This window comes from Zalophus californianus, chromosome 4 (assembly GCF_009762305.2).
Source record: "Zalophus californianus isolate mZalCal1 chromosome 4, mZalCal1.pri.v2, whole genome shotgun sequence".
In the NCBI taxonomy this organism is placed as follows: Eukaryota; Metazoa; Chordata; class Mammalia; order Carnivora; family Otariidae; genus Zalophus; species Zalophus californianus.
Genome location: NC_045598.1, coordinates 125399588 through 125422757, shown reverse-complemented (window position 1 = coordinate 125422757; position 23170 = coordinate 125399588). Strand labels below are relative to the sequence as shown.

The window sequence follows — 23170 nt, the reverse complement described above, 5'->3', positions numbered from 1 at the left end:
TCCACGCATGTGCTCTTTCCCTCTCTTTCTCTCTCTCTCTCTTATTCTCTCTCAAATAAATGAATAAATTAAAAAAAATAAAAGTACTGTATGGAAAAAATAAAAAGACTATGGAAGGAAACAAAGAGGGTTGCTGGAGGGGAGAAGGGTGGGGGGATGGGGTAACTGGGTGATGGACATTAAGGAGGGCACGTGATGTAATGAGCACTAGGTATTGTGTAAGACTGAAGAATCACTGACCTCTACCTCTGTAACCAATGATACATTATATGTTAATTGAATTTAAGTAAAAATTAAAAAGACTACGGAAAATGGACAGGCTGTTGATTAGGAGATAAGATTTTAGCACTCTTTTATATTCACTAGCTTTTGTCACATGGGGCAAATTATTTAACTTCTCTGTGACTGTTTCCTTATTTGTCAAGTGGATTACCTCAAACTGTGTTCCATTCTTCTGAATATGGCACACTCAGGTGTGTTTAGATTCAGTTCAGATTCACTGTGATCTCCCTAACTCCTGGGGCCTGACACACAGGGTGAGATACCCTTCTTGGCTTTTTTTGTTGTTGTTCACATCCTTTTTTGACTTCCTCCTTTTTCCTAGGGGATTTTATCTATTGTAAACCTAGTATGCTGGGTTTTATTCCTAGATGAATAAGAAGAAAAAGCTTTCAGCTAGCCACCTTTCCTTGAAACACTTGTATTAGGCCCCAGAAATGTTCTAGAGGAGAAAAGCACTGGCAGTGGTATAATTTGAGAAGTATAGTGAAGGTTATGAGCATGAACTATAAAGATCTTGTTTATTGTGACTGTAGTGTTAAAATATGTATTGCTAAAATGGAATTTATTGGAATATTGAAGATGACATATGTTCTTTAAATTTGTGCACATAAATAACTTGATTTTTTTTTTTACTCAGCTTCTTATGTTCATTTTACTTAAACTGTGGAATTGCCAATTCTCAAATTTTTGTGTGATTTAGATTCATCTGTTTCTTTCTAAAGGTGTTGTAATCCTGATTATTTGACAAATGCCAGAATGTACCTCAGCAGCCTAGAACTAATTTTGCAAACCGTTTCTACAGAATTTAAGAAGATTTTGTTCACGTGTATGGCATAGAAGATGAATTCTTCCTCCTCCACAATGAATGAAGAACCTGATGCTCTCTCAGTAGTTAACCAGCTACGGGATCTAGCAGCAGATCCATTAAATAGAAGAGCCATTGTCCAGGACCAGGGATGTCTGCCTGGCCTTATTTTGTTTATGGACCATCCCAACCCCCCTGTTGTCCACTCAGCTTTGCTTGTAAGTTACCTTTAGTAATTTTAGTCTCAGTGTTACAATTTTGCAATTCAGAAGAATTTTAAAAAGTGTTAGATGACATGGTAAAAAATTAAAAGTGACTATAGAGCAAATAGTGGTAAGTCTGCATTTCTGTACGTGCAAACTCGTATGTGTGTGTATAGTCCTTTGACACAAATGGTAGCATACTACATGCATGGAATGTTCTGCAACTTCCTTTTTTCACTTAAGAAATCTTGAGGATTGTATCATTTCAATATGGATAGACACATTAAAAAGATATGTATTGTTTTTATTTTATAATACTTTAATAAGGTCTGAATCACATACCATACAAGTCACTTATTTAAAGTGTACCGTTCATTGGTTTTTAGTGTATTCAGAGTTGCAGAGCCATCAGCACAATTTTAGAGCATTTTCATCACCTCAGAAAGAAACTCTTCTACCTATTGCTTCCCAGCCCCCCTAAGTAACCACTTTCTCTGTGTTAGTCTATTTGGGCAAAAAAAAAAAAAAAAAGCCTATATATTTTTTACATAAATAGAATCATGTAATATGTGGCTTTTGTGACTGGCATCTTTCACTGAGCATAATGTTTTCAGGATTCATCTTTATTGTCACATGTCTAGTATTGCACTCCCTTTTATGGCCGAATAATACTCCATTGTAGGGAAATGCCACATTCTCTTTATCCACTTATCAGTAGATGGACATAGCACTTGTTTTAGTAGAAGATGGGAAGGAAAGATAAGAAAAGGAGAGGAAAAGAGAAAAATGTACAGGATCATAGGTAATAAAGTAGAAGGAGCTACCATGTAATGAGAAATGTGCAAACTAGAGAAACGTGAAAGAACAATGCAGAGCAATCAGGCACATCCAGAATGTGATAATTTCTCGAGGACAAACAATCTGGTTTTGTGAACAGTAAATGACATTAAAAGCAAAGACAGTTGGGCTGGAGGAGAGGAATAGTGGTAACTGTTAAAGATTAAAAGTGATTTAAGAGACTTATCAGCCAAGGGTAATGTGTGGACCAGGTTTGGATCCTAATTTGAACAAATCAACCAAAAAACGTATTTTTTTAGATAGTTTGAAATGAATATGGATCAGATAGTAGGTATTAAAGAATCATTATTACTTTTGCAGGGTATAAATTTATTAACTAAAAACTAATTTCTTAAGGATGTGACAGTTGAGGCCTTCTTAAGGATTTACTGGAGTACTTACAAATGAAATTATATGTTCTCCGATATTTCCTATAAAATACTAATATTCCAGTGTAGTGACCGACAGGGGAGATGGTTGATAAAATTGTTGGTGCTGCATGATGAGTTCAGCAGGGTCACCACACATTTTCTCTACTTTTGTGTCCTCTAAAATTTTCATAACAATGTTTGAAAGAAAATTATTGTAATAGATATTTTAAACCATTGCCCTTTACTTAAAAACCCACGATGAATTCCCACTTAGTCTAATTTCACAAGTTTATACAGAACAATAATATATGCATTTTCCTTTTCAAAAATCAAACTTCATAATACAGATTTTCTATTTTACCTTCATAGATGAAATTTAACAGGCAAAACAGACATTGACAAGTGAACAGTAACAACAAATGGGAAAATTTGCATGGCCCCTAGTTTGGTCTTAATTGCAATAAGGATGAGAAGAGAGTGTTGGTCTCTAGATAGGGACTTGGGGTTGAAGGAAGAACTATTTTTTTTTTTGATGGACTAGACTTGGACCTATTTAAATTCAGAAGGCTAGGGGCAAAAAAAAAAAAACGGGCTGTCAGAGAGTGGAAGAAGTTTAAGGGGGCTCTTACAATTGTTAGGGAAAATGGGACAGGTTGTTGACTGAGGAGAATGATGAGATTGTTTAGCAGTGAAGGCCGGATTAGGTTGGTAACACTGAATTGAGAAGATACTTCTGGCTCACGAAACTCCTTTTTCACCTCCCTTCAGGCCATTGGTAGGCCCTGAGAGCCAAATAGTTGGATTTGTTCAGAGTTGATTCCTGGCCAGGTAAGTTGTACAGGAGGCTAGGCAAGGAAATTCAGGTTCTTGGCAAGAGATTAGGTGAAAATGATAGCCTGTAGATGCCAGGCTGAGCAGGAAGGGAAGTGAAGTCATGGAGGGACAGAGCTAGAGAGAAAGGAGGGGAATAAGTGGGTGCAAGTTCTCCCACTGAGGTTGAAGAGCAGGTGTAGTGTTTTTATAATTTCATTTTCTCTTCACTCTTGGCTTATAAACTATACTTTCTTTCATTTCATATGATTTCTAATGAGATTGCTGTAATTCTTAATCTTTCTTCCGCTCTACATAATTAACTTTTTCTGGCTTTTTTGGTGACTCACTTTTTCAGCAAATGATTATGATGTGGTTGGGATGGGCGGTTTTCTTTGTGTCTTGTTTTTGTTCTTGGGATTTGTTGAGCTGCTTGGATCTGTGGTTTTATAGTTTTCATTAATTTGGGGAAATTGTCATCCACTGTTTTTTCGGGTTTTTTTAATGCCTCCTCACTCCTCCAGTACTCCAGTTTCATGTATGTTAGATATTTCATGTGGTCCTACAGGTCATTGTTGTGCTGCTCTTTTTTTTTTTTCCCCTTAAGTCTTTTTTTCCCCTCCTCTCTGAGCTTCATTTTGGATAGTTTCTATTGCTACATTTTAAGCTCACGGATCTTTTTTTCTGTAATGTCTATAATCTGTTCTTAACCCATCCAGTTTTGTTTTCATTTCAGATATTATGTTTTTGTCCTCTAGAAGTTACATTTGGGGCTTTTTAATATCTTCCATTTCTTTCCTCACCATGCACATGTTTTCCCACTCATCCTTGAACATATGGAGCATATTTATAATAGCTGTTTTTAAAATGCCCTTATTTTCTAATTCCATCTCTGTCACATCTTGGTTTGTTTCTATTGATTTTTCCCCTCCTCTTGGTCAGATCCCACCTCTCTTTTATTCTGCTCTGCAAATTCTAGCCACCTGGGGTGTTTTCTGACACCAGCCAATTCTCAGATTCTCTGTGGACACCACCTGGGTGTTCAGCAATTCAGTTCAATTCAGACCTACCCACCTGGAGTTAAGTGTCAAACTCCCCCAATGTAAGGCTCACTCCCACAAGACTGCCTGCACTTCAAAGGCCAGTTGCAAGTATCAGGTCACCCGAATTTCTGACGGAGCAGCTATAAATTGGGTGTTCCAATGGCCCCCTCAGTTTTGATAATTTACTAGAATGGCTCCAGAACTCAGGAAGCTACTTGACTTATATTTACCAGTTTATTATAAAGGGTACGAATGAATAGGTGTATAGGGCAAGGTCTGGAGGGGTCCTGAGTGCAGTATACCATGTGTCCCTGTGGGGTTGAGGTGTGCCACGCTCCTGGCAGATGGATGTATTCACCAAATCAGAAACTGAAGCCCCTTGTTCAGGAGTTTTTATAGAGCTTAATCTCCAGCGCCTCCCCACCTCCAACCAGTGGGTGAGGCTGAAAGTTCCCACCCTCTAATCTCTTGGTCTCTCTAGTGACCAGCCCCATTCTGAGGCTATCCTGGAGCCTCCACCCAGCTCACTTCTTTTACATAAACCCAGGTGGGATCAAAAAGGCTGCCTTATGAATAACAAAAGAAACTGCTGTCAGTCAGAAAATTCCAAGGGCTTTAGGAGTTCTGCACCAGGAAATGGACAAAGACCAAATACTTCTTTTTATTATACTGTACCACCCTAACCTCCCCACCTCTGATCTCTGCATCCCTAACTCAGCAAGACCACTGGGCTCCATTTGGGTTCCCTCTCCCTGTGCTAGTTTGAAAACTGCCTCCAAAGCAGTAAGATGGGGGCAATTATAAGGCCGTCCTCATCATTTCTCTCAGAGGTTACAGTCCTATGCTGCCTCTTGTTCAGTGTGTTTAATACATGTTGTCCTGTTTGTTAGTTTTTTGTGGAGGGAGGGCAGTTCCCATGGCAGTTAATCCTTTATGGACTGAAGTGAAAATCAGGAGTTGCAGAAAGGATATGAGATTATAGACAGGTCATTGAATTTGTGATTTGGTACCATTTTCAGTAATTACCAGGCACCTGGGAAATGTAGTGTAGGGGATCAGTAGCAAATGTGAAGGTCAGCAGGCTGAGATGGAGAGTTTTGGATGGTGTAGTTCACAGACATATTCCTGAGAATCAGGTGCCAAAGTCTTCAGTAAATGATGAGCGATTAGGTCTGTGGAACAGCTAAATGAAATCCCTAAAGAATCAGCACGTCAAAGAAATACTTGCAAAACTTACTTTAAATTTTAAGAGAAAAGCACCGTAGAAAAGTTAAACTGCACAATAGAAATTTGTGTGAGTTTATCTGTTGCTTTTCAGTAAAAAGACATTTTTAAAGGTGAATTGTAAAACTAGAAACAGTTCATTCTGTAAAGGTGGTTGTATGTTTTGCCTCTTTCAGCAGTTTCTTTTAATTAATAGGTAAAAAGCATCTAGGGAAATGGTGGCTATTGGGACTACTCCCTGAAATTCATAAATAGTACATGGTTCCTTGTATCTCCGTCAAGATGAAGTGGTGAAAATAAAGCCGGAACAACCTAATTTTGACCTTGCAGATAAGTTCGGAGCCATCATTTCAAAGAGCAGATTCAGCTGCTTCAGCTCAAAGGATCATATCTCCCTCAGGGGACTGCTCTGATTATCACATTTAAAGAAGAGTTTCTACTTCAAAACCAATTCTAAAAACAAAAACCTATTTTTCACTCTTTTTCCTCTTGCAGTAAGTTAGTAACGGGTTTAGTTTTGAATAGTCTGGAGTTGTGAATTAACCTGTCACTGTTTTTGCTGTAGGCTCTGCGGTACTTGGCGGAATGCCGTGCTAACAGAGAAAAGATGAAAGGAGAACTGGGGATGATGTTAAGCTTGCAGAATGTTATACAGAAGTAAGTACAATAGAGGGTGTCTCCTAAGGCAGTAGAAAAATGGATCTTCCTGTTAAATGTATGCTGATTGTTAATATATCATTTTACTGAAATTTTTATTCCAATGTGAAGGCATACTTTTGTGGGTTATATGTCCAGAAATGTTCTGAGGGTCAATGTTCTGATTATTCTTAAACATTTATATTAGTAGTACTTATGAAAATGCTCAAATTTTATTTAAAATGTTGATAAATATGGTACTTATGAATCATATCTTTAAAAAGAGAAAATCCTACCTTGTATGAAGTTATGTGAGGTGTATGTAAATTGATTTGCTAGCAGAGCAACACAGGTTACTAATCACATTTGAAAGTATGCAGTATTGGGCGCCTGGGTGGCTCAGTCCGTTAAGTGTCTGCCTTTGGCTCAGGTCATGATCCCAGGGTCCTGGGATGGAGCCCCAAGTCGGGCTCCCTGCTCAGCGGGAAGCCTCCTTCTCCCTCTCCTGCTCTCCCTGCTTGTGTTCTCTGTCAAATAAATAAATAAAATCTTTTAAAAAAATGCAATATTATAGTACTTTACAAAGTTCTTTTACTGTTTCATCCCTATTTTACTCAAAAGAACCAACATCAGTATCATGGCAGAAAGGGGCTTTTGATAAGATTTTCATGAGCATTATTTAGACATTTCTGAGAGACTTAAGAGCCATTTAATTTGAATTTTAGCAAATGGGTGGTTTTTAATTGTACCTTTCATCTTACTAAGATTTTCATATCCATTGTCTCATTTTGTTACTACAACTTTTTGAGGTAGATTTGACAGATAACACTTTTATGGGTAAGGAAAAAGGAAAATACAGAGTCCAAGTTACTTATCTGTAATCCTTCATCTGTGTTGCCCCTGGGAATGCCTGGTTTTGTTCCTTTCTTAGTCTTTACTGATTTCCTGTTAGAAGGCTAGAAATTGAAGATTAAGTGTTTTGATATTTCCACTATGTCTCGAAGCAAAAAAGCTATTCTTCTGAGGCTTAATCTTAGTTTACTGGCTATTTTGATCTTCTAGACTTGACTGCCTTTAAAACTATAATGAATAACCATTTAGTTTTATTTATTTATTTTAGGTTACTTATTCATTTTGAGAGAGAGGGGAAGTGTGTGTGAGAGAGAGAGAGAGAGCACAAGCAGGGGGAGGAGCAGAGAGAGGGAGAAGCAGGCTCCCCGCTGAGCAGGGAGCCAGACTTGGGGCTTGATTCCAGGATCACGGGATCACGACCTGAGCTGAAGGCAGACACTTAACTGACTGAGCCACCCAGGTGCCCCTAATTTATTTGATTTAAAATAAATTGAGTAATCGCCAACACACCTGTCTTACATTGGCATTCTATCTCTTGCCATCTAATCAATGCAGACACAGGTACTACTGAGAAGTGTCCCAGTACAGGGTATACAGATGAGGTAATTTATAACAACATAGAAGTTGTTACTCTGTAAACCCTTGCCCTCACCTCCCACCCAACTGGGTCTTCTTTCTTTTCTTTTTTTTTTTTAAGTTTTTTTTTTTTAATTTGTCAGAGCACAAGCAGGGGGAGTGGCAGGCAGAGGGAGCAGCAGGCTCCCCGCTGAGCAAGGAGCCTGATGTGGGCCTCAATCCCAGGACCCTGGGATCGTGAGCTGAAGGCAGACACTCAACCGACTGAGCCACCCAGGCCCCTAAAACTTGTATTTATTTTAAAAGGCTCTTGGGTGGCATTTCAGAGTCCTCTGCATTCACCTTCAGTTTTTTGCAAGATCTGATGCATCTTCGGAGGTCCACCTGTCTGCAGCTCCCCACATCAGCCTCAGCCACAACTAGTTTCTCTGAGCTGCAAGGGTAGGATGTGAAGTCTCGATTTATAACCCTCCTCCCCACCTGGAAAGAATTCATTAGTTATAAGTGTCCTGTTCGAATCACAATTCCAGTGCAAACCTAATCACAAATTGCATCTCTGGCACATCCGGTGCTTTTAGCTTTTTTTTTTTTTTAAAGATTTTATTTATTAGAGAGAGAGAATGAGAGATAGCAAGCACGAGAGGGAAGAGGGTCAGAGGGAGAAGCAGACTCCCTGCTGAGCAGGGAGCCCGATGCGGGACTCGATCCCGGGACTCCAGGATCATGACCTGAGCCGAAGGCAGTTGCTTAACCAACTGAGCCACCCAGGCGCCCGGTGCTTTTAGCTTTTGCACAAATTCAACATGGTAACCCTGACAGCATTCCAGGGCATAAAAGGGTCAAGAACAATAAATATCCACTGTAAATGACCACAGGAAAGAAATTCTTTGGCTTGAGTGCTCACAAAAGTTCTGTACTTCCCAAACACTAATGGTTAAATTGTATCAGTGCAGAATCATCTAAACTGACTTCCAAGGCTGCGTGCGTTTTTTTCTTTTCTTTTTTAAAGGTTTTATTTATTTGACAGAGAGATACAGAGAGAGAACAAGTAGGCAGAGAGGCAGGCAGAGGGAGAGGGAGAAGCAGGCTCCCCGCCGATCAGGGAGCCTGATGCGGGGCTCGATCCCAGGACCCCGGGATTATGACCTGAGCCGAAGGCAGCCACTTAACCGACTGAGCCACCCAGGTGCCCATGCGTGCGTTTTTTTCTTAGTGTTCTTGGCTTCTGGATAAATTTTACTTATTAATCTTATTTTTTTTCGGAATCTCTAAAATATTTGTTCTTATGGGGTCAGCTGCCTGGTAGGGTGCCTTAATCTTTGATGATAATAAGATAGAGACTGAAGTTTTTTCCTTGTTTTTATTCAGGTGATCAGTCAGGAATAAATAACAGAAAATGTTAACTGCCATCAGATGTGTTAATTATTCCCTATGGTTTGAGGTCAATTCCACTAGTAAAAATTTGCATTTTAGTTCTTGAGACAAAGACTCTCTGACCCTCAGTTTCCTTACTAAAGCCTACAGTGATACGTGCAAAGTGATCAAGGACTGAATGGGATAATATATGTAGAAATGCTTTGTGTATTTTATAATGTATGAAATATAAGGTGGTATTCTTGTTTCTGGTATGCTTTAATGCCATAGAGTTAACTATTTTTAACTGGCATATTAGCTCTGTTGGAAACAGTGAAAGGTTTAAGCATAATATGGATGCTTCTGTAGGACTATTTCATTCATATGATGAACTTAAGATGGTGTATTCCTTTAACACATAGATACTGAAGTTGAAATATGTGGTAAAAATTATTTAAGTATAAGAAATTAGATGAAAAAATTAATGTTGCTATTTTAAAATACACCTTAAATTTGAACTTTGAAGATTTAGAGCGAGTTTTAGAGGTCCCATAGATTAAACCTGTAAAACAAGTTTTTAGTTTGGTTGGCTAAGGTTGTAGTATAGTGTAGTATATATGTGTGTATATGTGAGTGGATATATATGTAAGTGAGAGAGACATCTATAAAATAGTAGGGAGACTTGGGGCGCCTGGGTGGTTCGGTTAAGCAACTGCCTTCGGCTCAGGTCATGGTCCCAGGGTCTTGGGATCGAGTCCCGCATCGGGCTCCCTGCTCAGCGGGAAGCCTGCTTCTCCCTCTCCCACTCCCCCTGCTTGTGTTCCCTCTCTCGCTGTCTCTCTCTCTGTCAAATGAATAAATAAAATCTTTAAAAAAAAAATAGGGAGACTGTTTATATCTTTGTAAGAGAGGTGGTGTGTCTGTTCAGGTCATTGGCATATCGTCTGGAGAGGAGATCTTAAGATGGAGTTAGAAATGGAAGAGGTTTGTTGTGGGATAAGGTCTGTAAAGATAGAGGAGAATGAAGAAGACCTGGACCACAGTCTTTAGACTTCAATGCAGATCTGTCATCTGCAGGATAATGAAGAGGAAATTGAGTGAGGGAAGGAGTCTTGGATTGCAGTGCAAATCTGATAGTCAGTTCAGTGGGGAGCTCCAGAGCAAGGATTACCTTGAGATTGAGTTTTGCCTTGGGCAGAAATGGCCAGGCCCTGGTGTCCCCACTGCTCAGTTATTGGCTGGGGGCTGCCCGTGAAGAGCCAGGTTGAAGGTATGGTATGAAGTTTTGAACGGTGTGGTGGATCTCAAAGCCAAGACAGCTGGTGGCTCTCCTATTCTACTTCCTGCAGCCAGAGGGCAAGTTTCTTTCTTAAAGGGAGGTCTATGAAGTATATCTCTTTGGCTGCCACAAGTGGCTAAGCTTTTTAACTCAAAGTATGTTTTTTCGGACAATGTGGTAATCATTGCTGGCTCTTCCAGTAGTCAAACAGATGTACAACCATTGTTGTACACTCCATTATAATTTAATCCTATTGCCCTCTCAAAAGTGGAGATAAGATGTAGTAATTTGTATATTTTGCAGCTCATTTGACTGTTGGAGATCTCAGATTTGAAGGTTGCCTTTTAGTTTTTTTAAGATTTTATTTGAGAGAGAGAACACAAGCAGGGGGAGCTACAGGCAGAGGGAGAAGAAGAAGCAAGCTCCACACTGAGCAGGGAGCCCGATGTGGGGCTCGATCCCAGGACCCTGGGATCATGACCTGAGCCGAAGGCCGCCACTTAACTGACTGAGCTACCCAGGCACCCCCATTCCTTTATTTCTGAATTCCTTTATTTAAGATTTTATTTATTAATTTGACAGAGAGACATAGTGAGAGAGAACACAAGCAGGGGGACTGGGAGAGGGAGAAGCAGGCTTCCCACGGAGCAGGGAGCCTGATGCGGGGCTCAATCCCAGAACCCCGGGACCATGACCTGAGCCGAAGGCAGACGCTTAACAACTGAGCCACCCAGGTGCCCCTCCATTTCTATTTCTTGAGTGACTGATATGTTTAATGTTAATTCCTTTTTGTTATTGTTACCGTGTATATTATGTTATAGTAGTTGTATATCTTTTTCTGCCAGAGTTTTCTTCTTTCACTTTGAAAAAAATTTTTTTTAAAGATTTTATTTATTTATGTGAGAGAGAGAAACAGCATGAGAGGGGAGAGGGTCAGAGGGAGAAGCAGGGAGCCCGATGTGGGACTCGATCCCAGGACTCTGGGATCATGACCCGAGCTGAAGGCAGTCGCTTAACCAACTGAGCCACCCAGGCGCCCAAAAATTTCTTCTGATACTTAAAAAGATTTGTGTTACTGTTATAACGGTTGCTTTTGCGCTTATACTTTTTAAAAATATTCTAAGTTGTCTGTTTTCTTACTTAAACTTCCAGTATCTTAATTTTTAATGGCAATCTTTTGATTCCCACTTATTTAATGTTCCATAGTCATTGAGCTTTTTCTGCTTTCCTCTTTTCTTCTCCTTTTTTTTAAAAATTGTTTTGAGTATAGTTGACACACAATGTTATGGTAGTTTCAGGTGACTCTCCTTTTTTTAAGTTGGGTTATTTCTGCTTTGTCAGAACATTTCATTCTCTGTCCCACCTTTGTTTTAAACTTAGATCCACACTTAAATATAGAAAATGTTCATTGTCCTTTTGGAGAAGTTTTCCTGGCCATCTCTTGATTGGTTGAAGCTCATTGTCTAGTAGATTGCTCAAGAAAAGGCTCAACTATTCCTTGACTTCTTTCATATTTAAGACTCTTTCTATAACCTTAATACTTGAAGGACACCTGGACTAGATCCATAACTCACCTTTTTTTTTTAAAGATTTTATTTATTTATTTGAGAGAGAGAGAGAATGAGAGATAGAAAGCACGAGAGGGAAGAGGGTCAGAGGGAGAAGCAGACTCCCTGCTGAGCAGGAAGCCCGATGTAGGACTCGATCCTGGGACTCCAGGATCATGACCTGAGCTGAAGGCAGTCGTTTAACCAACTGAGCCACCCAGGCGCCCCATAACTCACCTTTTGTTTCCTTGGGATTCTTGAAAATTTTGTTGCCATTTTGCTCCATTTTCCCTTGATTTTTATTTTGTTTTTGAGAAATCTGATGCCAATATATTTAATAAAAGATAAGGACAGTAGTAGTAATTAATATATCAGGAGCATTCTTCCATATAGCCATTTTCCTGTAGCAGCATTCTTTTTTTTTTTAAAGATTTTATTTATTTGTTAGAAAGACAGAGAGGGAACACAAGCAGGAGGAGTGGGAGAGAGAGAAGCAGGCTTCCTGCTGAGCAGGGAGCCCGATGCAGGGCTTGATCCCAGGACCCTGGGATCATAACCCGAGCTGAAGGCAAGACACTCAACTGAGCTACCCAGGCGCCCCCTGCAGCATCATTCTTAATGGCTACAGTCATGTCCCACATCCTTTGTAGTTGTTTTTGTTTTTCAGTGTCTTTTTGTAATTATTTGGAACAGAGGTTGGCAAATATTTTCCTTGAAAAGCCAGATAGTAAGTATTTTAGGCTTTGCCAGACATTCAGTCTCTGTTGCAATTACTCTTACGGGTCAAAACAGTCATAGTTAATATATAAATGAATAAGCTTTGGCTCAAGGATCATAGATTGCCTGCGTTGGATTTCAGTGCTACCTAAACAGAGCTGTTGACTTCTTTCTTAGAACGCTTTTTAAATTAGGATTGTTTTGGGGTGCCTGGGTGACTCAGTCGTTAAGCGTCTGCCTTTGGCTCAGGTCATCGTCCTGGGGTCCTGGGATTGAGCCCCACATCAGGCTCTCTGGCGGGAAGCCTGCTTCTCCCTCTCCCAGTCCCCCTGCTTGTGTTTCCTCTCTCGCTATCTCTCTCTCTGTCAAATAAATAAATAAAATCTTTAAAAAAAAATTAGGATTGTTTTTGCATTGAAAAATGAAGTATAATTTTCTGGGTTACATAAATGTCACCAGAACACATTTTCTTAGCAAACAACACAGGAAAAAAAAAAAAAGCAGTTCCAAAAGGAAAAGTTAGGATTTTTTCAAAAGACAGTAGCAAGTCTTTAACAGTAAAATAGTATATTCATTACTTTTGTATAGTATTTGGAAATCTTAACTGACCTTTATGAGCAATATAAAATGTTATTAGCAACATCTAGAATAAGAGTGCATAGGTATTTATGACCAGTAAGGAAATATATTCAGAATTAAAATTTTTTTTGATATATAATAAAGATCAAGGTTCTTTTAGTTGTGTTTTATGAATAATGTTGTGAACCTTTTCAGTATAGACAACTAATAAGAAAAAGTGGTGAGGGATCAATATATACTTCATTATGGAATAGTAAATTACTGAGAGCAAAATTCCAATTACTTAGATGAAAGAACTTTTCAAGGTAGTCTTTTTTTCTGATGTCAGATTTTAAAGACTGAACTAAATCCAGGGCATTATTAATCAGCTCTTTCAGTTTTCACTTGCCTAAGATTAGGACAATACTTGTTTAGTTATACAGTCTCGCTTACATTTATGGCCAAATATACCATAAAAGTCTAGACTTTTTCTTTTTGAATGTTTTGAATGATAGTATTTGAACAGTAATTTTTTTATTTTAAAATTTTTTTTTAAAGATTTTATTTATTAGAGAGAGAGCACTAGAGGGGTGAGGGGCAGAGGGAGAAGCAGACTGCTTGCTGAGCAGGGAGCCTGATGCGGGGCTCGATCCCAGGACTCATGACCTGAGCCAAACGAAGGCAGACGCTTAACCAACTGAGCCACCCAAGCTCTCCAACAGTAATTTTTTTTAATTTAATTTTTATTTTTATTTATTTTTTTTAAAGATTTTATTTATTTATTAGAAAGAGAGGGAACACAAGCAGGGCGGAGTGGGAGAGGGAGAAGCAGGCCTCCCGCTGAGCGGGGAGCCTGATGCGGGGCTCAATCCCAGGACCCCAGGATCATGACCTGAGCCGGAGGCAGACGCCTAACGACTGAGCCACCCAGGCACCCAGTGATTTTTTTTTTTTAAAGACTAAGATAGCTTCTAAATATGTAGATGCTTTTGGATTTTTCTTTTTGGTTTTAAAAGCATTTTTTAAAAATAAATAATTATTTATAATTGACTTATTGAACAGATAGTTCATAGTGCCCAGATCAAGAAATAACTTCATTTGTAATTCAATTTTCTTATATGCTTTTGTCAATTTAATTTTGCCTAAGACAAAATTTTACTTAGTTTTAAGAGGGATCTGGGTCTGTAAATAGATTCCTTAACTGTTTCATAGGAAGGGTATCAATAAAATTAGTCTTTGAGGTACACCTGAAGACCATATTTAACAGTGAGAACATCACATTGATTTGATTATGTTATCCTTTTAAAATCTTTCAGTTTTTAAGTAGGTAGTAATGGAATTTATTACAGTGTGAAAATGATGAAATTTTGGAATTATGAAATAAGGAAGTTAAAAGTGCTGGTAGTTGGAGTATTTATTTCATAGAACCATTTTTCTAATCTGTCATCTGTAATTGCTTTGTTTATCTAAGCAGGCGTACCCTGTGTGACTCTCTAGGTAAAGTATAGTTTGTTGTAACTCCTTAACTTTCTTTTTTTTTTAAAGATTTTATTTATTTATTTGAGAGAGAGAATGAGAGAGAGAGAGCACGAGAGGGAAGAGGGTCAGAGAGAGAAGCAGACTCCCTGCTGAGCAGGGAGCCCAATGCGGGACTCGATCCCGGGACTCCAGGATCATGACCTGAGCCGAAGGCAGTCGCTTAACCAACTGAGCCACCCAGGCACCCCTTAGCTTTCCTTTTTGTTTTTTGTTTTTTGGGTTGCTTTGTTTTGTTTAGTTTTTTGTTTTTTGTTTTTGTTTTTTGTAAATCCTTAATTTTCTAATTGAAAGTTAGTACAAATAGCCCCTGTAGCCGCACAGGCAATTGTAAATGCACATATATCACCTTTGCAAATTGTTTTTATGAATAAATGGAATTTTCTTCCCTCAGTTGCTGTTAATATGGAAACCACTAGTATAGGTTTATGAGAGAATTAAGCCCCAAAGTCCTAAGGAATCCTTTAGATGTAATAGCTTATCTTCTCTCCTGTGACTCTGGAATGGCTCTAGCTCTATACTATCCTTCGGAGAATTGAGAAGATAGTCACTTATCTAGTTTTCTTGTAGAGCTAATTTCTTTTGTAGGATCTCAGTCAGAAAAGGTGTTAGAGGAATGGTTTGTCAGACATATGGGAGCAATTAATAACCAGGAAAAGGAGGGTTAGCTTAAGGAAACTGACAGCAGAGGTAGTCTCCCCTTTTTTCTAAAACTTCTGTCCAATATGGTAGTCATTAGCCACATGTGGGCAGTTTAAGTTTAAATTAATTAAAAAAATTTTTTTAAAGATTTTATTTATTTATTTGACAGAGACACAGCGAGAGAGGGAACACAAGCAGGGGGAGTGGGAGAGGGAGAAGCAGGCTTCCCGCTGAGCAGGGAGCCTGATGTGGGGCTCGACCCCAGGACCCTGGGACCATGACCTGAGCTGAAGGCAGATGCCTAACAACCTGAGCCACCCAGGTGCCCCTAAATTAATTAAAATTTAAAAACCAATTTTTTGCTTGTACCAGCCGTATTCTAAGTGTTCAGTAGTCATGTGACTAGTTTACTACATTTCCATCATCTCTGAAAGTTATGTTGGGCAGTACTGTTCTAAAATTTCTTTGCCTAACTATATAAAAGGGTATTTTTATATTTTGGATTACTTTTATTTCGTGGATTATTTTCTTAACAAGTTCCAGTAGAAGAATTACAGAATCAAAGAGTATAGATATTTTTGTGTCTTATCACTGTTAATTTTTTTCAAATAGTACCAATTATATTTTTACCAGCAGTTGCCACTTTATTGATTTTTTTCAAACATTGGATGGATTGTTACATTGCTGTTCTCCTATTCTGCCCCCTCCAATTCTAGATCAGTTTAAAAAAATGTTAAACCATCTGTCTTCTTCGAGGTTGATATAAGATAAATGGCATGGGTAGGTACATAAACTCACTGAAATTGATGTGGAAAATTTTTATATTTGCATTTTTCGTGAAATATTCTTGAATTTTACAGCAGATTCTCAAAGGCGTTAATGGTTTAGAACTACTGTTATAGTTCTGATTCTGCAGAACAGGAAGATAATCATTTAATGTTACAGTGTTTCAATATTTTTTGTCACTAGTTCATCAGGAGACAGTTTTTGAAATAATATATGCATTTTAAAATTTTTTATAGGAAGGTCATTAGTTAAGTCTTCTATTATGTGTTGTGATTTTTTTTTTATTAGATGCAAACTCTTGGAAATGGTATTGATGGTGGAAAGGGGTAGGAAAGACATTGTTGTTTTTCCTCCTAAATTCATGAGTATCTCTACTGTCCTCATACTCTTTACAACTTGTGGTTGGCTAGTATTTAAAATATCTCAGAACTGTAGTGACCTTTTCAGTACCGTAAAACAGCTACCAGAAAAGTGCTGAGACATCTCCCCCCTCAAAATAGTCTTTTTGATAGCTTCTTGGAATACACGGCCAAAATCATTCAAAGTGATTGATCTCTGGGGTCAACAGTAGCCCAGAAAAGCAGTGGGTATAGTAAATTGAGTGCCTGGATAATTGCCGGATTAGTACCCCTGGACCTGAAGCTCTGTGTAACTAGATTTATAGTTTGAATACCGGAAATTGAAGTGTTCCTGCTCATTCAGTAAACAAATGGATTGTAAAAAGTTTAGTGAGGGCCTGTGGAGAGAATACATCCCCATTCTTGAAGAGAAAAAAATAGAAAATTAAGATGAGTAGTATAAGCACAAGTATAATATTTTATTAGTTTTTAAAAGATTTTATTTATTTATTTTAGGAAGTGCGAGGGGGGAGGGAGAGAGAATCTTGAGCAGATTCCACATTGTGTGTGGAGCTGAACAATGGGGTTCGATATCATGACCCTGAGATCGTGACCTGAGCTGAAGCCAAGAATGGGACGCTTAACTGACTGAGCCACCAAGGTGCCCCAGCATAGTACTGTAAATGTAGAGGGAGGAATGGATTATTGGAGTGAGAAAGCTTCATAAAGATGGTAGTTGAGGTTGAGCCTTCAAGGGAGAAGTAAGAGTTTGAAAGCGAATGGTCTAGGTAAAGCTCTTTTGGTTGAGGAAAAGGCATCTATAAAAGGTATTCATAAAAAGACAAAATGAGCTGATGTTGGTAGAGCTGAATGGGGATAAACTTAAAGGCCTCGAATGTATGTTATAAGATTTGGACTTAATTGAGTTTATCTGTAAGTGAAATGAGGGTTATTTTTAACACTTATGTGTATTTACTGTTTATTCAGTTTAACTATAAAAAGCATTAGATCTGTGCTGTCCATTATGGTGGACACTTGTCACATGTGGCAATTTACATTTAATTCAAAGTAAATCATTTTTTAAGTTGTGGTTGCTCAGTAGCCATATATGGTGAGTGGACAGTGCAGCTATAGAACATTTCTATCAATGCAGAAAGTCTTTTTGGACAGAATGGCACTAGATGTTTATGTGAGGAGCTATAGTAGGATTTAGAAGTTCAAGAATGAAAACTTTTGTTTTAGTTGTGGCTTCATAATACAAACATGCTTTGTAAAAGATATGTAAAAAATGTAAATTTAAGAAGCCATTTGAATTTATTAAGAAATCTCCTTATTGAGATAATATGAATGATCCTCTCCTAATTTGTTTTCTCCTTTTGGATTTTTATGTGTTATACCGTCTTCAAGGTCAGGGTACTTTCAAGTTATTTTAGTATGAATTCAGGGACAGGTTGTATCCTAATCTTTTTAGTTGATTGTTTAATTAATGATTTTGATTAAATATGGTGTTCTATTATAGTGATAAGTTTTGAATCTCAGTGAACCATGGATTTAAAACGAAATTAGAAGACCTTGAGGCATCTGGGTGGTTCAGTTGGTTAAGCTTCAGACTCTTGGTTTCAGCTCAAGATTGTGGGATTGAGCCCTATGTTGGGCTCAGCACTCAGCCAGGAATCTGCTGGAGATTCTTTCCCCTTCCTTCTCCCTCCCCTCTGTTACCCCTTCCCCCCCCCAGCCCCGCACGCATGTGCACACTATATATAATAAAATTTTTAAGAAAATAATAAAAATGAGGGGCGCCTGCGTGGCTCAGTCATTAGGCGTCTGCCTTCGGCTCAGGTCATGGTCCTGGGGTCCTGGGATCGAGCCCCACGTCGGGCTCCTTCCTCGGTGGGAAGCCTGCTTCTCCCTCTCCCTCTACCCCTGCTGTGTTCCCTCTCTCGCTGTCTCTCTCTCTCTCTGTCAAATAAATAAATAAAATCTTTAAAAAAAAAAAATGAAATGAAATTAGAAGACCTTATGATCAACTAGGTGCTTTTGCTATGTTGTTGATTATTCTAGGATTCACTGGTGTTTTCCTTTCAATTGAACAAAGCATCAGAATGAAGAAAACAAGGCTCTGCAAAGTCGAGGTCTAAAATTACAGAATCAGTAGAAGTGACAAGACTAATTAATTTATATGTGTTTCTTTTCAAGGAGTACAACCCCAGGAGAAACAAAACTGCTGGCTTCTGAAATTTATGACATTCTTCAGTCTTCCAATATGGCAGATGGTGATAGTTTCAATGAAATGAATTCACGTAGAAGGAAAGCTCAGTTTTTTCTGGGAACTACAAACAAACGTGCCAAAACAGTGGTTTTGCACATAGATGGTCTTGATGATACGGTAAGACTTAAACACATGGTTCATAAGATGGGGTGGGGAAGTGGATGATCCTCCTTCTGACATATCAGAAGGTCAGTAGTAGCCTAAGGCTATGTCACAGTGCCTATGTCATTTACTTTATCTTATCACGTAGGCATTTTATTACCTCGCATCATCACAAGAAGAGGGGTAAGTATAGTATAATAAGATATTTTGAGAGATCACATTCACATAACTTTTATGATAATGTATTGTTATAATTGTTCTCTTTTAGTAATCATTATTGTTAATCTCTTACTGAGCCTAATTTATAAATAAACTTATGTATGTGTAGGAAAAAAACATAAGTATATATAGGTTTTGGTACTTTCTGCAGTTTTAGGCATCCCCTGGGGGTCTTAGAATGGATCTCCCTGTGGATAAGATGTGGAAGGGGGACTATTGTAAATAGTTCCTTCAGTGACACTTGCCAGGTCTTGAAGAATAAATCCCACAGGGGCATTTTGTTCTAAAGGTATCAGTTAATCAGAGGACACAACAATTTTAAATATTTATGCCCTAATAATAGAACTTCAAAGTATATGAAGCCAGAACTGACAGAAATGATAGGAGAAATAGACAAATCCACAATTAGATCTGGAGATTTCAACACCACCCTCAATTAATAGAACAAGTATACAGAAAATCAGTTAAGGATATAGAAGACTCAACACTAACAACCAACTCAACCTAATCTATATTTATAGAACACCCTATCCAGCAACAAGATAATAATCATTCTTTTCACATATTCGTGGAGTATTTACCAAGGTAGACCTTATTGTGGGCCATTAAAACAAGTATTAATAAATTTAAAAGAACTATGTAAAGTATGTTAGCACAAGGAAAAGCAAATTAGAAATCAGAAACAGAAGTTATTTGGAAACCCCCCAAATACTTTGGAGACTAAATAATATATTTCTAAAATAATCCATGAGTCAATGAAGAAATCAAAAGAGAAATTATAAAGCATTTTAAACTGAATGAAAATGAAATATCAAAATTTGTGGGAAGCTGCTAAAGCAGTATTTAGAAGGTAATTCAATAGCACCGAATGCCTAAATATTTATATACAAGAGAGAAAAGTTCTCGGTAACTTAAGCTTCTACCTTAAGAAACTAGAAAAAGAAGAACAAATGAAATCCAAAGTAAGCAGAAGAAACAAAACAAATCAGTGAAATGAAAAGCAATAAGAGGAAAAACCAGTGAAATCAAAAGCTGATTCTTTGACATGATCAATAAAATCGATAAACTTGTAGCCAAACCAATCAAGAATAAAAGTCACAAATTATCGATACAAGAACTAAGAGAAAGAAAACATCACTGTAGACCCTATAGACATTAAAAGGAAAGTAAATGAGTATTTTAAATAAATTTGGTAATATAGATGAAATGGGAAAATTTCTTGAAAAACACAGATTGCCAAGGTTTATTCAAGAAGAAATGGATAACCTGAATAGCTCAATATCTATTAAAGAAATTGATTTTGTAATTAAAAACCTTCCCATAAAGAAAACTTTTGTCCCAGATGGCTTCACTAGTGAATTCTACCAAATATTTAAGGAAGAAATAATACCAGTTGTACACAATTTTTTAGAGTGTAGTATAGTATAGTAACATAGTAATAGAATATTGTAATATTAGAATACTGTAATAGTCCTACAGGATAGTTTCTTCTGAATTCATTCTACCTTGTCTGCTTTTAATATTAGCTTCTGCTTGCTTTTGCTGAGTGTGTATCTTCTATTCATGTCTGTATTTTAAGATTTCTTACAGACACTATATAGTTGGGCCTTGCCTTTTAATCCATTCTGAAAATTCTGCCTTTTAAATGGAGTGTTGGGGTCATTTAAATTTGATACGATTATTAATATGGTTAGTTTTAAAACAACTCTTACTAATTGCTTTTTTCTTTTTTTTTTTTTAAGGTTTATATATTTATTTACTTAAGTAATCTCTGCACCCAACAGGGGGCTCAAACTCACAACCCAGAGATCAAAAGTTGCATGCTCCTCCAGCTGAGCCAGTCAGAGGCCCATTACTAATTGCTCTCTATTTGTCCCATAGTTCATTGTTCCCCTTTTCCATTTTCTGCCTTTTGGACTAATTGAATATTTTTTATGATTTCCTTTTAATTTCCTTTGTTGGCTTATTAGCTACAGTTCTCCTTCCTTTCTTTTTGATCGTTGATTTAGGGTTTTTTAAATATATCTTTAATTTACTATAGTGCAGCTTCAATTAATCTATCACTTCATAAATAGTATAGGGCATTTAGAACATTATACTTCCATTTCCCCTTTCTCTCCCTCTTTGCAGTTGTTACATGTAGTATTCCCACATGTTATAAACCCCAAATGCATTGTTATTACTTTAAATAGTCTTTATTTTTAATATTTTTTTCATTTTGGTAAAATACAGATAAGTATAAAATTTCCTGTCTTAACCATTGTTAGGTATACAGTTCAGTGGTATTAAATACATTCATGATGTTGTGTAACCATCAACTCTATACTTCTTATGAATGTACAGTTTGTAAAACCTAAAACTCTGTACTCATTACACAATAACTCCCCTTTAATCCTTCCCCCACAGCCCCTGGCAACCACTATTTCACTTTCTGTCTCTGTGATTTCAAAAAAATCAGTCTCTTTTAAGACGTTTTAAAATAAGAAAAAGTATTTTCTGTCCACCTACTTTTTGCCATTTCCAGGGCTCTTTATTCTTTTGTGTAAATTCTAGATTTTCATCTGATTTCATTTTCCTTCTGTTAACATTTCTTATACTAGTACAGGTCTGCTGGCAATGAATTCTTTCAGGTTTTTTTTTTAATTGAAATAGAATTCACATACTATAGATACACCATTTTGAAGTGTACAATTCCGTGCTTTTAGTGTATTTACAGGGTTGTGCAGCCATCACCATAGTCTGATTCCAGAACATTGCATTACTCCGAAAGGAAGCAGTCACTAGCCCCCGCCTCTGATAACCCCTAATTTACTTTCTGTGTCTGTGGATTTGCCTCTTCTGGACATTTCATATGAATGGAATCGTAGGCTATGTGACATTTCATGCCTGGCTTTCACTTTAGCATAATGTTTCCAAGGTTCATCCCTATTGTAGCATATATCAGTACATCTTTCTTCTTTATAATATTCCATTGCATGGATGTACTGTATTTTGTTTATTCGTTCATCAGTTGGTGGACATTTGGGCTGTTTCCACTTTCTGGCTATTAGGAATAATTCTATGGGTATTGCTGTATAGTTTTTTGTGTGGATTTATGTCCTCAGTTCTCTTGGATATGTTCCTGGGGTAGAGTTGCTGGATGATACATTAACTTTGTTTAGCTTTTTGAGCAACTTCCAGAGTGTTTTCTACAGTGGCTGCAGCATTTTACATTTCCATCAGCAACATATGAGGGGTCACTTTCTCCACAGCCCTGTCAACATAGATTTCTGTTGTTTAATAGCTATCAAAAAAAAAAAAAAAAGCTATCCTAGTAGATGTGAAGTGTTATCTTATTGTGGGGTTTTTTTGCTGTTGTTCTTGGGATTATTTTGTTTTTCTTTTGTTGTGGTTTTGATTTGCATTTCCCTAGTGATTAATGATGTTGAGTATCTTTTCATGTGCTTATTGGCCATTTCTCAGTGGTTGCTTTAGTGTTTATTGCATATATCTTTAATTTATCACATATTTTCTGTTTTGGAGAAATGCCTATATTCTGTTTTTAAATTGTTTATTTGTTCATTGTTGAGATGAATTCTATTAATATCATGTATTACATTGGTGATTTTCATATATTTCTTTAAGATTTTATTTATTTGTCAGAGAGAGAGCACAAGCAGGGGGAGCGGTAGGCAGAGGGAGAAGCAGGCTCCCCGCTGAGCAAGGAGCCCGATGCGGGACTTGATCCCAGGACACTGGGATCATGACCTGAGCCAAAGGCAGACACTTGACTGAGCCACCCAGGCATCCTGGTGATTTTCATATTTTGAATCAAACTTTCATTCCTAGGGTAAATCCCAGTCATGCTATATAATCTTTTTAATATGCTTCTGGATTCAGCTTGCTGGGATTCTGTTGAGGTATTGTGTGGTGTGTGTGTATTCCTACAGGGTATTTTATAGTTTTATTTACAATTTTCTTTCATGTGATATCTTTTTCTGGTTTTGGTATCTGGGTAAAATGAGCTAGGAAGTGTCTGGAAGAGTTTGTGAAAGATTGGTGTTGATTATTCTGTAAACATTTGGTAGAGTTCACCAGTGAAACCGTTTGGTCCAGAGCTTTTTTTTGTGGTATATTTTCTGGTTTTAATTTAATCTCCTTACTTATTATAGGTCTGTTTTTCCTTTTCCTTCCTTCAGTTAGTTT

At 37.6% G+C, this 23170-nt stretch overlaps 1 protein-coding gene across 2 annotated transcripts in view; it reads left to right on the top strand.

Annotated features, from left to right (window-relative positions):
- ARMC1 (armadillo repeat containing 1) overlaps positions 1 to 23170 on the top strand; it is a 35906-nt gene that overhangs the window by 4943 nt on the left and 7793 nt on the right. Inside the window, exons 2-4 of one of the 2 annotated variants that reach the window (XM_027576348.1) lie at positions 1085 to 1305; positions 6141 to 6232; positions 18592 to 18781. In XM_027576348.1, the coding sequence (XP_027432149.1) occupies positions 1123 to 1305; positions 6141 to 6232; positions 18592 to 18781 (465 nt within the window). In that variant the 5' untranslated portion in view covers positions 1085 to 1122. Of the gene's footprint in view, positions 1 to 1004; positions 1306 to 6140; positions 6233 to 18591; positions 18782 to 23170 lie in introns of both variants that reach the window. The other variant, XM_027576357.1, reaches the window with a different exon arrangement.